The sequence below is a fragment of the Limulus polyphemus genome, unplaced genomic scaffold (genome assembly GCF_000517525.1).
Source record: "Limulus polyphemus unplaced genomic scaffold, Limulus_polyphemus-2.1.2 Scaffold112, whole genome shotgun sequence".
Lineage (NCBI taxonomy): Eukaryota > Metazoa > Arthropoda > Merostomata > Xiphosura > Limulidae > Limulus > Limulus polyphemus.
This window is the reverse complement of record NW_013665722.1, coordinates 390887-407893: the sequence shown is the minus strand read 5'-3', so window position 1 is coordinate 407893 and position 17007 is coordinate 390887. Positions and strand designations below refer to the sequence as shown.

General features: G+C 32.3%; 1 protein-coding gene across 1 annotated transcript in view; it reads left to right on the top strand.

Moving 5' to 3' along the window:
• LOC106471416 (short stature homeobox protein 2-like) overlaps positions 1-17007 on the top strand; it is a 33355-nt gene that overhangs the window by 14216 nt on the left and 2132 nt on the right. Inside the window, exons 2-3 of the mRNA XM_022400958.1 lie at positions 2417-2829; positions 9341-9398. Coding sequence (XP_022256666.1) covers positions 2417-2829; positions 9341-9398 — 471 coding nt within the window. The remainder of the gene's footprint in view (positions 1-2416; positions 2830-9340; positions 9399-17007) is intronic.

Genomic DNA, 17007 nt, shown 5'->3' with positions numbered 1-17007 from the left:
CGTTTCTTAAATAAATAGCGTATGTAGGCTTAGATAAGCTGTGGGTTTTGATAGAAATGAATTAAAACCCTATAACCCGAGCGCTTTCGAAAGGTGGACCTTTCTTCTTCAGTTTGCAACTTGAACCAGCTCTTGAACCGACGTATTTTTCTAACATCATGAATAAGCTGTGAGTCGGTAGCTGTCCAGTTGAGGTTGAAAGGTTTGCACCAGACCGCCCCCCCTCCCCAGAATTGATAACGATTGTAACCGCACCTTTCTTTACTAATTTGCCCCGAATTTCAAATAAGGTAATTGTAATAATAACATTTAAGTACACTTTATCTGCCGTTTCGCTATGAACGAGCCTTATCACTCAGTATCAAAGCTTATTTGGCCAGCTGGGCTAAAACTCACAACGTCTCAATTAAAGGCTATTCCATTTATTAGACTAGAATGGTCATATCTACAGCTTCAGATAATCAAGGACAAAAATAAGAATTTGTTACAGTTAACACCTTGCTTTTTAACATTTTAAACAACTGTCAGTTGATAATGAACGAGACTAATTAAAGAAACGTTCATTATCCTTGTTTGTATTTCAACTGCAGAGTAATACTAAAATGTTTGACCTCTATCTGGCAAAACTAAAACAACTGCCGTCGATAATATAAGTCAGATAAATCAAACTAGGGTACAAGCTACAGTGTGAGAACAATAGATTTGTAGTCTATTCGCAAGCTTTCTGGTTGGAACGAAGTTAGAAACTGAATCTAAAACCAGGAATATACATGTATGTACTGAAGCTTACATTTAGTGGTTACAAACCTGTATCATCAGCATATTAAAACCTTAGATAACGAAGCACATGCACACACACACACATAAGAAATACCAATTTTTTTTAATAGTGTATATGAACATAATCATCTTGACATCATTATTGTGCTCATACAACTATATATGTGTGCTAACAAGGGGGTGGAATGCCAACATCAGAAGATTTACTTACCATTCCCATCGACTTGCATTAATAAAATGCTTATTAAGTTTAATATTAATTATTATTCTGTTCCATTAGGAAAATTGCCTTCTTACAACTGGCTGTAGGCTGAATCGCAGGCTATATGCGGAACGTTGTCGGCTTGAGCACTTATATTTGCTCCTAATTATATATATATATATATTATATTTTTTCCATGTATAAATTATACGTGATGCTTGCGGACAGGGTTAAATCTGAGAGATTTTAAGCCGTTATTTAACGCGGATGATAAATAACCAAGAGGAAATGCATCCAGTTTTTTATTGCTGCTATCTCCAAGCCTTGATGAACGTGGTGTACATTCGTTTTCTGTATTAAAGTATTGCTTACTTTTGTTTAATTCTGATAGGATAAACATTGTAATCCTACCATGTTTTGTTTATTGATAACATATATATATATATATAATAAAAATATATGTGTATGTGTGCTCCGTTAATTTTCTTCTATCTAATGTTTGAATGAACTTTAAGTTCATTAGGAGTGAGCTTATGCTGTTATATTCCGCATTATTTCTTTACAGATTGAATTACATTATTTTGCGTTGTCTAAACAACTAGTTATCTAACCGACCGACTGACTGTATGCGTGTATGTATATATTTTATGCATTTGTTTGTTTGTTTGTTGCATTCCGTGCAAAGTTGTACGAGGGCTATCTACGCTAGCCGTCTTTAATTTTGAAGTGATAGAGTAGAGAAAAGGCAGTTAGTCAACATCACCCAGCACCAGCTTTTATTCTACTCTTTACAAATGAATACTGGGATAAACCGTCATATTATCACACATCAACGGGTGAAAGGCGAGCATGTTCGAACATAGTTTCGGATTTCGATACCACGACCCACAGATAACAAGTCAAGCGCCTTGACCACAAGGCTATGCTATTTTGTAAATAAAAGATAAAAAGAGACAATATTTTATTAAGCAATGTTGCATTTGTTTCTTTCAACAAAATTGAGTTGCCAAATAGTTTTAGTGAAACGTTTGTTTTTATTACTTTATGTATTTAAGCACAGGATTACCGATAGGGTCGATATGGACTTCATCGGCTGATTAAACATCTTCCTTTGAACTATTTATGCACTGATTTCCTCGTGGGTCCATGCCTTTGCTGGTTACAGGGTCCTTAATAATACATTATCCATTAAAAAATTAAACAAAAATACCATTAATATTATAATTAATCGCTTATCATTTTTGGATCAATTCTTTACACTGAGTGCCGCAACGAACAAAACATTAAATTACTGAAAGGATGTAATACAAGGACCCTACCAGTAATGAATTGTATAAAAACAAATCGTTACATTCAGGGTTAAATGCATATAAATATTTAAACATAAAAATCTGCTTGCATGGAGACTTTATAATAATAAAAAAGTGTTTTCAGATTCTATTATTGAAGTTTCCCTGTCGGATCACGAAAGGTCCAATCGGTTAACACCTTTGAAAACTGCAGGAACCAGTAACGAAGACTTGGATTTAGTAACACACACTTATGCAGAGAGAAAAATCTCCCGTTCTGATACACCTAAGAATATAGACGTTGAAGACGACTCTAATGATGATGTTGGGAAGGATTTGAACCTAAAAGAGGATAAAGCACCAAAACATTGTGACAACAATACATCTACAGGCTCAAATTATCTTCCTAAACAAGCCAAGCAACGTCGATCTCGCACTAATTTTACACTGGAACAGTTGAACGAACTGGAGAGACTATTTGATGAAACTCACTATCCAGATGCTTTTATGAGAGAAGAGTTATCTCAGCGACTAGGTCTTTCAGAAGCACGTGTTCAGGTAGGAAGTTTGACTGAGTCACTTAATATTCATATTATGTTAGTCAATGATATAAAACCGTTTTACAGATGTGTATTTTATGCGAATCTATATTTCAAATTAAATGATTTTGGCTTCATTTGTAAATGTATAAAAGTAATTAATATTTATAATGCCACATGAATAAGCAACAAACTCCTGAGTTTTATTGTTGCGTCTTTCATTCTTATTTTACAGAAATTTTACCAAAATGTTATCTATCGATCATGATTGGAAAATAAATATTTGCTTTTAATAATAACTTTACAGCGTTCATGTGAAACATCCATGATAATGCTACTAGTTTAAGTGAAATAAAAACGTAAAGCTGAACAAAATAATGTTTATGTAGTTTTTTTATGCAAGAATAAATATAGAATAATGTAATTTATCTTATGGTATAGGTTATTACTTGATATTTGTTTTGTACAACTTAATTGTTGAATTTGTTTGATCAAATTACAAACTGTCAATACTTATATATTTAATCATATTACAAGCTGTTGTTTTTAACGATATGTTATTTTAAGAGATCTGTTTCCTCAGTTACAAGTCTTTATATAATGTCTGTTCCGTCACATCACAAGTTGGCTTTAAAGATCTGTTAAACATATTACAAGTTATTAAAAATCGGCTTCATCACGTTACAAGTTGTTTTTAAAGGTCCCTTACTAGATATTACTTCGCCCCCCCCCCCCCAAGTGGCACAGCGGGATGTCTGCGGACTTACGATGATAGAATCCGGGTTTCGATACCCGTGGTGGGCAGAGCACAGATAGTCCGTTGTGTAGCTTTATGCTTAATTACAAACAAACAAAGAAGATATTACTTCTTGTGAAACATCTGTTTCGTCCCACAACAAGTTGTCTTTAAAAGTCTGTTAAACATATGACAAGTTATTAAAAATCTGATTCATCACATTACAAGTTGTTTTGAAAAGTTCCTTACTAGATATTAATTATTGTTAAACATCTGTTTCGTCCCACAACAAGTTGTCTTTAAAAGTCTGTTAAACATATGACAAGTTATTAAAAATCTGATTCATCACATTACAAGTTGTTTTGAAAAGTTCCTTACTAGATATTAATTATTGTTAAACATCTGTTTCGTCCCACAACAAGTTGTCTTTAAAAGTCTGTTAAACATATGACAAGTTATTAAAAATTTGATTCATCACATTACAAGTTGTTTTGAAAAGTCCTTACTAGATATTAGTTATTGTTAAACATCTGTTTCGTCCCACAACAAGTTGTCTTTAAAAGTCTGTTAAACATATGACAAGTTATTAAAAATCTGATTCATCACATTACAAGTTTGTGCACTGTGAGATTCTCTAGCTAATCATAAGAAGGGTTAAGATCAATACTACAAATGACCCTACTTTCTGTTAATCATCCTGAAAAGCATACACACAGTTCCACATTTCTTCAATTCTAGAGAATTACAAGTTTAACAAAGAATACCTGTAGGAAGAGCAAATTGGGGTATCAAAGCTATTTTCCTTGTTGTAAGATTCATTAAGTCTTAGAAGATAAATTTACTATTTTAACTCCGTATGTGTTACTGGCTGAAGTTCAAGCCTTTGGCCTTTTGTGTTGAGTTATTATCCCCCAATTTTTTTTAAAAATGTGCTTAAAATTAACAGAACAGTATTTGTTTGTTTGTTGGAAGTTAAGCACAAAGCTACACAATGCTCTGCCCACCATGGGTATCGAAACCCGGTTTCTAGCGTTCAAAGTCCGCAGACGTACCGCTGTGCCACTGGGGAACAACAGCACAGTAAAGTATATAAACTTAAATTTCTACTATATCCTCTTTAGAATATATATAAGCACAATATTTTGATTTGATTTATGAGTTTACGGCGTGTTTTTTTAATCTCAGACTGATATTGAGAATATTTGTAAAGTTGAGCCACAGAAGCACAAACAAATTGTGTATTAGCTGAGGTGATGGTCATATGACTCACTTTTATGTTTATTTAAACGCGAAACTACACAATGAATGAGGTATTTTCGGATTCTTTTGTATGTGAACACAAAATTCAGTCATTCCAAACAACACTCCCGCCAGACAAATATGAAATATTTTATTACCATTGATAACACGGGTCAACAAAAATTATTTCTCTGTTCCTAAAAAAATAAATAAAAATAAAACCGTTTTTGTGTAATATGACGATGTTGATTCTAAAAATCAAGTTGAAAATTACTGATCACCTCTAGTTTTCGAGTTATGATAAATTTATTCATATTATTCTTATATATTGTGAAAATAACAACAAAGTAGAATTCAAATAATTTAAAATTTCACGGTTTAAAATCGAAGATTATGTTGAAAGTTTTTACAACGCGAAAAACATATGCTTAAAGCTACTAAAACTGTTAATATTTATGTCTATTATATCGAAACAATAACACTTTGTCCAATATATATATATATATAATGAAGCATTGTGATCATGGTAGTAACAATCCCTATGGACTAACATCACTGTATACAGATAGTTACTTTTCTCGACTTTACACGAGATTGAAGCAGTTTGGTTGTATCAGTTATACACACTTTGCCATGTGGATTCGTGAATGACAGGACATACAGAGGTGGAAGGTTTTCACCACCCGTGACGAAGCGATTAGCACAAGCTTTTACGCTGATTGAATGGTTCTTCCGATAATGCTACTTTTATAGAAGCTGAAACTTTTCATTAACTAGACTTAATTTGTCGCTGAAGTGTCCAAGTAGATGCGAAGGGAGAAGCATGGGATCGCAAATGACTAGTAAGTCGTGTCGCCTGCTTTATTCACCAATGTACCCGTGAAATAGAAGCAACATCTGAGTTTCCAGGACATCATTGTGAAACTTCAAAACTACAAAAAGTGGCTCTGTCTTGTATTTGGGCTTATATGATATATTAGATAATTTCTCTTGATAAACACCGATTAAAAGAAATCGTTGGAATAAAAGAACAAAGGAATCGTCTAACTGACGTTGTTATCTGGCTGTCTGAAGCAACAAATTATTTAATTTCAGTGATTGCATTTAACCGGATTAGTCTGAGTTTAGCAACTGACCAGTCGTTAACATCGTTAAAAGGCCTATTTGTTCCAAGATGGTGACCATGTGAAAATGTGCCTAACGATTCTTACTGGTGAAGAATGAGTACACAACATCGCCTCTGTTTAGAAGGAAATAAGAAGATTCCACTTCCTAGTTCGCCAGCTCAGTGTTTAAACTGATTAAATAAACGTTTTTTTTAAATGTTCCCTTCGGTTGAATAGAAAAACAAAAACAACTACATGCATCATATTTTGTACAGGGTAAATCCTCTATAGAAATTATGTAATAATAATGAGCACTTTCAAGAACAAGTAATTTTGTTTCAAAAACTGGATTCAAAACAGTAGCTAATAAACAACACATAGTTACTGTTGTATTTGATGTGAAACTCAAAGTTTGTAGTTTCATTGCAATAAAATAATGTTATGTTTTGTGCGAAAATATGTTTTTCAACGGTAATAGGCGCTTCGAAAACATAAAATAAAAGTTTTATAGCTGGTGAAATACATTTAAAGTTATGATAGCAAACGTTGTATTCTGCGTAGATAAACAATAAACCACCTTTTTTCAATAACTAACCTATTCGATACATATTATCATCGTAATATTTTACTGAAAAGTTGCCCCCCCCTCCCAGTGGCACAGCGGTATGTCTGCGAACTTACAATGCCAGAAACCGGGTTTCGATACTCGTAGTGAGAAGAGCACAGATAACTTTATGTAGCTTTGTGCTTAACTTCAAACAAACAAACTGAAAAGTATGGATAGGTTTTGAAAATGTTTACATTACACATATTCAGTTTTTCGCGTTATTGCTTTGAATTCCCCACAATATTTTCTGAGGATAAAAGGAATGATTAAATACTAAGTAAGAAAAGGGTGATTTGGAAGGGTTTTACCAATGATTTATAAGATAAAATTCCTTTGCTCTTAAAAATACGTTTATCGTAGCATTTACGATTAAAACGGCGAAAGCTGGCAAAGCGTTGGAACCAATAGACCTACAATTTTCGATAAGAATCACGTTAGCTGAAAATGTTTGTTTTGTACATTTATTCTAATTTGTTTAAATTCTTGACCTATTGGTTTTTAACATTTCGTTAGTTTTCGGAGTTTAAGTTGTAACTTTTAAATATTATGTTATCCATATAGGGCCAGTTAGAGGGTGGGCCACGAGGGCCATTTGGTCCAGGCCTCAAGCTCTGAGGGGGCCTCAAATTGAGACACTTATGATTTTGCATTTGTTAAGTTTTGTAACTTGTTGTTATGTGCCTCCCAATCAGACCAAAATGTGATACACACTCTGAGCTTAGAACTGCAAGTTATATATTTGCATATATTGTATATATATATATATAATTATATATACAAATATATACAAAATATACTTTTCTTTTGTTTTTCATATGTCATTATTGTTTTTACATTATAGTCAAGGGCCTGAAAAGATAGAAGTGGATTGGGCCTCTCTGAACCTCTGAGAGGGCCTGAATGCATATATAAATAGCGATTTAGAGAATATTTTGATTCTTGACGTCTAGTCCCACTGAAGAGTTGTGGTATTAAAAAAACAGGCCTCTTGGGCAATGACTTGTGAGAGAAAAAGTTAGATTTAAAATACATTTTTTACACGCTGATGATTTAGAAACCGCATATAAATTTTAGGCCCATATCATAAAATTGATGGGAACGTCAGCCAGATAAGCTTCTAAATTTCATACTCATTTAACAATTAAAAACTTTCGGCATAAAACGTGCTCCAGTGTAATTTCTATATTTTTCATTTAGGATGTCAGAAAAAATACTTAAATAATTCAATAAAAATCCTAATTAATTTTATTCTACTCTGTATAAAATAATATAAAGGTATGTTTATTCATGTCATAAATTTTGGGATAGATTCGGAATTATGATTTTTAAAAATAATTATCAAGAATCAGCAAGTTAAGCATTATTAGAGATTTTTCACAACATTACATTTTCTGAATAGTGTTGGCATGCTAGTTTATAATAAAAATATTATGTAAATAACTAGTCTTCCTTTGTTACAAGTTTTAATCCTGATTATAGAACAAATATTTCATGCATAAACTTTCATTGTATTTTGACGTTATAAACAAGAGTTATAAATGTAAAGGCAACAAACTAAAACATGGATAGCCTTTCACTTGATCTTAATACCCGACCATAGGACAAATACATCATGCATATAAATTCCTTGCATTGTGATATTATAAATAAGTCTTATAAATGTAAAGACAACAAACTGAAATATGGAGAGCATTTCACTTGTTCTAAATACGTCTCCTGTTCATTTCACGGACGTTCATTGTTTCTTGAATGTTGTGAAATTCTTTTAAATTTCTCCCATCCGTCGACAAACACACACAAGCTCGCGCTCTGTTTTATATTTTTCATCTTTTTCCTGGTGAATTACATCTTAGGATTCTATTCCAATAAGAGATACAACTTGAAGATAATTTGTTTTCTATTCGGTTTTCATTAATCAGTTTAGACTAAACCTTGTGGTGAGCCATATAAACATTGTAGATGAGAACAGTAAGGTAATTAGAATTACTCATAAAGAACGCACTCTGAGCCTCGAATCGAAAAAAACTAGCTCTCATTTTTCTAAATTCTTACCACACTTCAAGGAAGGGATAATTTCAAAAAGGGGAAATTAATTAAACATCGAACAATCATGCCTATGTCTTATTTCGCATTTCGTGTTTTTATCATTTATGTGTATGTATATAAACTCTTGTATAGGAAACCGAGCTAATGCAGGATTTCTCGTGGCCAATAATTAAAATATATTACCCTCAGAGTGTCATGAATTCATGTGTACATGGAGAAATCACCCAAACAAAGCAGAATAAATGCGGAGATTTCAAACAGGTAATATCATTAGAACCGCGGGCTTCAGCCGTCTGGCGTAAAGCCTCAGGGACGAACGAATTCAATTAAGAAAGCAGCGTTTATTTCAAGTCGACTCAACGCAGCCGGATTTACATAATTCCAATTTAAATTTGGACTGTCGTACAACCTATTCATTATCAATTGTCGTTTAACAAGATTGAATTTATCAGAAACAAGTGAACCGACTAAAGCCAGCCTATTAACGAACGCAAATAGTGATATGGCTCCAGTAACAATTGGGTTTGAATTTTGATAATACTTGATTAATATCTATTTCTCTTCATCTGTATAACAATGTATTATTTTAGTAAAAAATCAAACAATAGGCGTGATAGGAAAAGCACTCTATTCAAATTACATTTATATCCTCGAGACCACGTGCGATTTCACAGTATTAACTTTCATAGCATTCCGCTTTTAAACTTAAACATTCATATATTTATTTGTTGTGTTTTCGCAACCATGAAACAATGAATATACCGTAGTTTGAATCATATTTCTGTTTTTCTGGCAGGTGTGGTTTCAAAACCGAAGAGCCAAGTGTCGAAAACACGAGAACCATGTTCAGAAGAGTAAGCACATATATATAATATATTTAGAATTCTATAGAATCGTATGTATGGGTTTCTGTTCCCCTGTCATCTTCACCGAGGAAGGTGCCAACGTATTTACATTTCTGTTTCTTTAATAAGGGTCAGCTATAATTTTATCTAGAATTTGGCATATCTTCTAGTAATCAAAACATATTTTTAAACCCAGGGAAAATATTTTTTTGCCTTATTAAGTGCTTAATTTGCTTGTTTATAGACACAAGTGTAATTAATAAATTAATAATATACATACAAGGAGAAACATTTCAACTGTAGCTTTACTTTACAAGATATTTTAGATATTAAAAGGTGACCACACCTAATATTCAGACGTGTTTCAGAAGAGACAGGCAACGAAGCTAATATCTTTAGAATTAAGTGGCTAAAATAATTTGTTGTAATTCTGATGTTTATCAATATCGACTATGAACACTATGCTATATTTATAGCAGATAAAGCCAAGTATAAAACTTTTTTGCTATTAGTTATTGTCAGATTAATATATTGAAATTAACTATATATATAAAATAAAAACAATGTTTTAATTCTTTTACTAGCAATGCCATTACCAACCTAATATTTTCACTATGACAGATGTTGTGATATCCAGTTATCAATATAAAAGGTATAATTTAAAAGACATATCGAACATTAAGGGCCTGGCAGGGCCTGATGGTTAGGAGGCTCGACTCGCAAGCTGAAGGTCGCGGGTTCGAATCCTCGTCACTGAACACACTCGCCCTTTCAACCCTGTTCGCTGGTAAAAAAGTAGCCCAAGAGATCGTAGTGAGTAGTGTTGATTGCAAACTTCAAAAAATATAAAACGAATTACACGGTAATGCTCTTGTAAACATCTTAAATATTCGCCAACTTTTAGATGTAAGCATTTAACACAAGAATAATTATTAAACCTTACCATTACCAATATATGTATATTATGCAATTACTTACAGTTTATGTATTAGGCACATTTTTCACTAAGATTAACGCATTTTGGTTCAGCTCTTTATAATAATTCATTACAGATTAATAATTAAGCTATTTTCTCATGTAACACGAATATTACTTAAACCAATCAAAAGAGTAAACCATAAATCATGTTCCCCCCCCCCTTCTTGTTACTAAGGTATCAAGCTGACGTACATGGTCTTAAGAAGATAAGTAAAAGATTTTACGCCCGATTATCGTTTCAAGTTCGATATATATTACCTTCTAATTTGCACTCAAGAAATATAAAACATTTTTGGAGTGTAGCGTCTCATACGAGCAGGATTGACTCCCACACCTTACGCACGTTAAGCAAGTTGTCCACCAACTGAGTTAAAGGGCTAAACCAACTAGCAATTGATATCAAAACCATTTTTTAACAACGCAAACTAGCACAAGCGTTCCCCTTACCCTATGAGGGGATCTCACGACTTTAAACACTCAATGTTAAGGTTCTACTGCGTTAAAAGTGTTGTATTTACAAAGTAAAGCTTTTTTCAATGCTTTATGTAAGCCAGTTATACTTATCCACTTTACTTACATACATGATCATCGAATTCTTAAGTCATACAAAATATAAAACATTCCAAAGGGAAGATAAGTCACAGAAAACCACCTTGATGATTTTTGACCGTTGCTAGAAGCTCAAAAGCCACCATTAGTTAGCTAGTATTATCAAGATGTGAAAGGTAAATTGCTTTTGGAATTAACTACATATAAAAAAGGATATTTAGAATATTTCAGCTAAATGGTTCAAGTTGATTACTATAACGATATGTAAGTTAGATTTTTAACTTTTTTGATAACTTCGCCCTCAAGACACATTTGAAGCTGTTCGATGACAGATTTGATTTTACATTACAATTTTTTTTATTTAAAAACATTTAAAAAATTCAGGCCCCCAGTCAACTTCTTACCGCATATAGCATGCTAATATTTTAAATCTGTCATTCTTCTCATGTAACGTCATCTTTCACTTAATTCTATAAATAACTACTTTATTAAGTCCTATTGAATAACTTCGTTATTGCGTTAATTGACATTGAAAGTGAGTGAGTGACCTGGTATTCGTAGAAGTATTTTTGACATGCTTATTAAATAGCTTACGAATTTAACAATTATAACACATTTTGGTTAATAGTGGTGGTCGGAGAAGTAAAATTAATTATTTATCTTCAAAACATCGATGCAAAAAATTAAAACAAACTCAAAAACTCTGTAAATTATAATATATAAAATACTAAATTATGGATAAATAATGTCTAAAATGTGAACGTAAAATGTAAGTATAAAGATTAAAATGTGAACGTAAAATGTAAGTATAAAAATTAAAATGTGAACGTAAAATGTAAGTATAAAGATTAAAATGTGAACGTAAAATGTAAGTATAAAGGATTAGAGTGTATCATTGTTGTAAACAATAATGTCGCAAAGCAAAACAGAATTGACTAGGTTTTAAAAATGTCATAAACATGATCCAAAACAAACAAATCTTACACCATATTTTTAGGGGTAAGGAAACTACGACTGAAATACATAAAAAGTAACATACATAAAGCATAATATTTTAACGTTAAGAGCAACGCACGTTAGAAGTTAAAAAATTATCTACTGACTTTTGGCTTCACATTTATGTAACAAGTTCAGTCACAAGAGGTCCGTTGTTTTTCATACATGTAAGAGCGAAAATCAATGTAAAAACTCAATTCTTATGAGCTTAACTTAGATGCTGATTTTTACAGATATCATATCCGAATATACCCTTCCTCTTTTACGTAACACAATTAGATAGATTTATGTCAAAATTAGTCAAATTCCCAAAAGCATAAGGAGTAATCAAAGATGCACACATAAAAGGAGATGACGTTAAAGATACTTTTACTAAATCATGCTATCATTGTAGTTCCACATGTTAGATTCCTGATTTTTATAACTAATCCTCTGATGTACAAGAGTTATTATTTGGGAATGAAACAATATTATTATAACAGTAACCTACATGACCGCCGAAGTTTCTTAGTTAATTAGTGAATTATTAAGTTAATTAGTCACTTTTTTGTTACTAATTGATAATTACATTGAGCATGTAAATAATTGATGTATATATATATATATATATAGTAATAAAAATTAAATAATTAGTAATTAGACTTACATAGTCATATAGGTTACAAACGATGACCATGATGGACATCGATTCGCCACAATCTTACCGTAAGTACTTAATATAATTGTATAATTGTGACAGTTTGTGACTAGCAGCTTTCTCTTTATAACCAGAATACTTCAACGTCATTGCTACATCAGAGAAGAAAGCAAATATTCACTATACTTTCATGTGAAAATTGTGTGAATTTATAATGTGAACATGTTACATTAAAAATATTGTTGTATGTTAACTGGAAATCCTTGACTCATGCACTTTACCCAAATGTCATCTGGTAAAAAAATTATATTTTACTTACATATGAAAGCCATAATAGTATATTAATTTATCACGATCAATAAATTATGAAGAAAAAGCCCTACAATTTCCGGAAAGAGCAGAAAAGAATTTTAGTGTTATAACAGGTTGCGATAAAAAATATTAAAATATGCATATTGACGAAACTGGTATTTTGTTCTGAGAGTTTTGTGGTTTCCTTTTTTTAATGTATTGCTATAAACATTCTCGAAGGCGCACTAATAATATTTATTAATATGTGAAAACCGATTTAAGTTTCGTTAATTTTCATTCCACAGTAAATACTAAAAAATATCCATTAGGTTCGAGAATACCTTATCAATATGTGTATTTTAAAAGTACATATAGTAAGTTTGAAAGAGCACAGTTCTAACGTTTTTTTAATACTCAACTTTATCAAACTTCGATAAGAGCAGGACTTAGAAGACAATGGAAATTTCAGAAGGTAGTGTATGCTTTATATATTAAATTAATTAAAATATGGTTTAAATAGTTCATGGTGTTAACAATAAACATTGTCGGATAAATCCAGATTTTAAATAAAAACCGAACCTCTGAAAATTATTTCTATTAAGGAATAGTTTTTGACGTGAACGCCTTTTGCCGCTGAATCATGATCTACATTGATATGTCAGGCAAGTTAATAATCTATGGTCCTTTTTTATGTTGGATATACAAGACTGTTTAGTGTAAGTGTTATTGGTTAGTGTATTTTATGACTTAATGTTTAATGACTGTTTAGTTTTTAAGACAAGAGTATTGAAGATGGATTGTTTTAAAAGTGTTATTTGTAACAAATTTGGTTATGTAACTCTGTGCGAATCGTAGGTTGTGTTTGCAACTACATTGTTGTCTAGACTTACAAATATTGTTGACGTCACGTTACTCAAATCTTCGGTATTTTTCTCGTTACGTTAACTGAATATTGTTACATAATAACGCCGCTTGCATACTTTGTTGAAAATTCCAGGCCTCAGTTGGACAAATTATATATATAGGTGAAAAAACGAACGCAAGTCAAGTGAAGAGTAGATAAGTGAATGAAGTGAAAGTAAAGTTCAGTCAGAAAAAAAAAAGTTAGAAAAGCCAGTGTATGAGTGATTAGTCATAACGGGTGATATTTTAAAGTGAATATTCTTTTGAATATATTGGATTGTGTGCTGTCCGTTTATCGTTGATATCTATCGCCAACAAGTCACAGACACCTACTGTAGAAGAATCCTCAGCTCAACCTTACATACTTAAAATCCTGACATTGTTCTTACATATTTTTACTGTAGTGCTCGTTTTACCAAAGTAAGTTTATGCAGCATTAAACTTGTTACACGTCAATGTTTTGATCACACTTTTGAATCTTATGTTTGTTAGACAAAAACGACTCTTTCAGTTTAATGCGAGAGTTATGATTTAGATAACTTATATAGCGCGAGTGTTAAATCTAGTTATTTATCGAAGTAATAGTTTATCGAAAGATTGTTTGTGTAACTGTTTACGAATCATACGTTGTGTAGTCCAGTTGTTGTTAACTGGCGATTGTTATGTTATTGCATAACGTTACTAGAACATTTCTTGTTGTTTTAATTGAGTATTATCTTATATATATATTGTAAACCGTGGTGTCTGTCCGAGCATTCGTCTGTCTACCCTTTGAAAAGCTGTGCACACAAGCCAAGATGAACATTCACTTTTGAAATGAGTGGAGAACAGGCATGAATAATGTTGATGCCAAATTTCATTTCACAAGCAGAATTTTCTACACTAAATTGTTAAGAATTAATCACACTATCAATCACATTTCAAAATGTGACGTAACTTAAAGAATAACAATGTAGATTTACGGTATGTTATTGTTTAGTGGATCTCAGAATGTCTGAAATGCTCAACAATTACTTTTTTGCAGTGGACAGTATAAGTATCTCAGAGCTTTGGCTCTTAGTGAAACCAAACGTGCAACACAATTAACCTTTTTAAAGTCCATGAAATAATTCAAATTGATAGATTAACTTCAACTTTCCTGTCACTAGAAACGTGTTCTTTTGCTTGTTGCATCATAATATCTTGTAGTGAATGGAACGTTTTAGACCTCTTTCGGGGTATAAATACGCATCGAAAATTTAGTTCGAAAGATAAATCTAGACTATGTAACTGCGAGTTTAACCATAAAGAGCCCCCCCCCCCAGTGGCACAGCGGCACTACTGCGGACTAACAACGCTAGAAACCGGGTTTCGATACCCGTGGTGGGAAGAATACAGATAGCCCATTGTGTAGCTCTGTGTATAATTTCAAACAAGCCATAAAGAGCGTATAGTGGTGATTCTTAAAGTAAATTTATCACAGATTGTATTGTAATAACAAAGTAGAGAGTCCCCTGGTGGGACAGCGGTAAGTCTTCGGATTTACAATGCTAAAATCAGGGGTTCGATTCCCCTCGGTGGACACAGCAGATAGCTTGATGTGGCTTTGCTATAACAAAACATACACACAGAGACTAGAGAAGAATAATTCGTCTTGTAAATTGTGTTCTAAAGTAATGGAACCAGCCTGTGTGGAATTTGACGAAAAAGAGACAAATATTTAAAGATATGGATATAACTGTAGTAACCAACAGTTATAGTAGTAATTTAACTATAACTGTATGCTTGTAAGTAGTAAGTGTAAGAGCAACTGCAGTTACATGGCTGATATATAATGTAAAAGATATTGTCGAATTTGTGCAAATTCAAATGAATTTTTAGTTTTACTAAACGAACAGAATGCATCCTCTCACAAATAAGACGAAACATTTGACTACAGAGAATATAGTTAAATAAGTTCACTATGTACATACATGCAAAATAGCATCTTTATAAATTAGAAAATGTACAAACAGAGAGTCGAACAGTAGATATAGATTTTTTAAAGACCCTTACGTGATTAAACGGCCGAGACTGAACATATTTGCAATTCTTTAGTGGGTGTCTGTGAATTGTTGGCGATAAATTTCAACAATAAACAAACAGCACACAATCCACTTGTTTTCAAATAGTATATTAAAACAAGTCAGACGTGTATACAAATGTTCGTTACATTGTTGATTATCACAATTGTATCTAGAGCTTTAAATAATTGTATATTTTTTGTCAAATTCGACACAGGTTGGTTCAGTTACTTTAGAAAACAAGTTGACTAGACGAATTATTCTTCTCTGCTCTGTTATTACAATACCGTCTGTGATGATTTCACTTTTATTCCTAATTATGAATCAGAATGTGAGCCTTTTGATTATGTTTTACATATTACAAGAGTTCATTTATATTTCAAGAAAAAATATGTTCTACCCTGAACAAAGCTATTTAAGAATAATTACAATTTTTAATGTTTTAACTACACCAAAGCAAGACCATCATAACAAAATAATGTCAATCATCCCTACAGTTTACTTTTATGGAAATCAGACATCTTATTATCTGTAATCGGGTTGGAAAAAACATATTATTGATTATTCAGCCCACGCAGAATGTAATGTTTCTTGGCATCGTTGCTGCCAAGTGTCTTGTGCATTGCTATGAGTGGAATGCAACACTTTGGAATCTAGCATCCAGACTGACCTCGTGAATGCTGATTTTAATCGTCTGTATACTGACATTATTCTCATATTCGACTGCGAAAATTCAGTCTTGACAGATATCCTACCATTGACAGTTAACAATGTTTGTCTATATTGTGGATGATGTTTATCTTGTTCAGGTGTCCGACTAACTATTTGGAAGTGATTCCGCCATATTCTGCAAACGGCATTTTTAAACAGTTGCTGTTAAGTTGTAACGGTGTGCTGTATTTGGTCGGCTTTTATTTGTTCGAGGGTTCTACAAGGGAATAAAATATTTAATTGTCTTCTTAGAGGTCTAGATATAATCACAAACACTATGGAAAATTTTAGTTTCTGTAATTCACTTCAACGTGACAACAGAAGTAAGACTGTATATCATATATACTACATATATCATATAAGCTGAGTGACTATTCATAATGGCTGGAGACGGCTTGAATGGGTAATGAAGAAAAACTTTAATATAAGTTTAACATAACAGCAAATGTACAACGTTTCGACCAGGCTTTTATGATTATTAATCCTTGTCGTAACCTTGTATTTTTGTTTT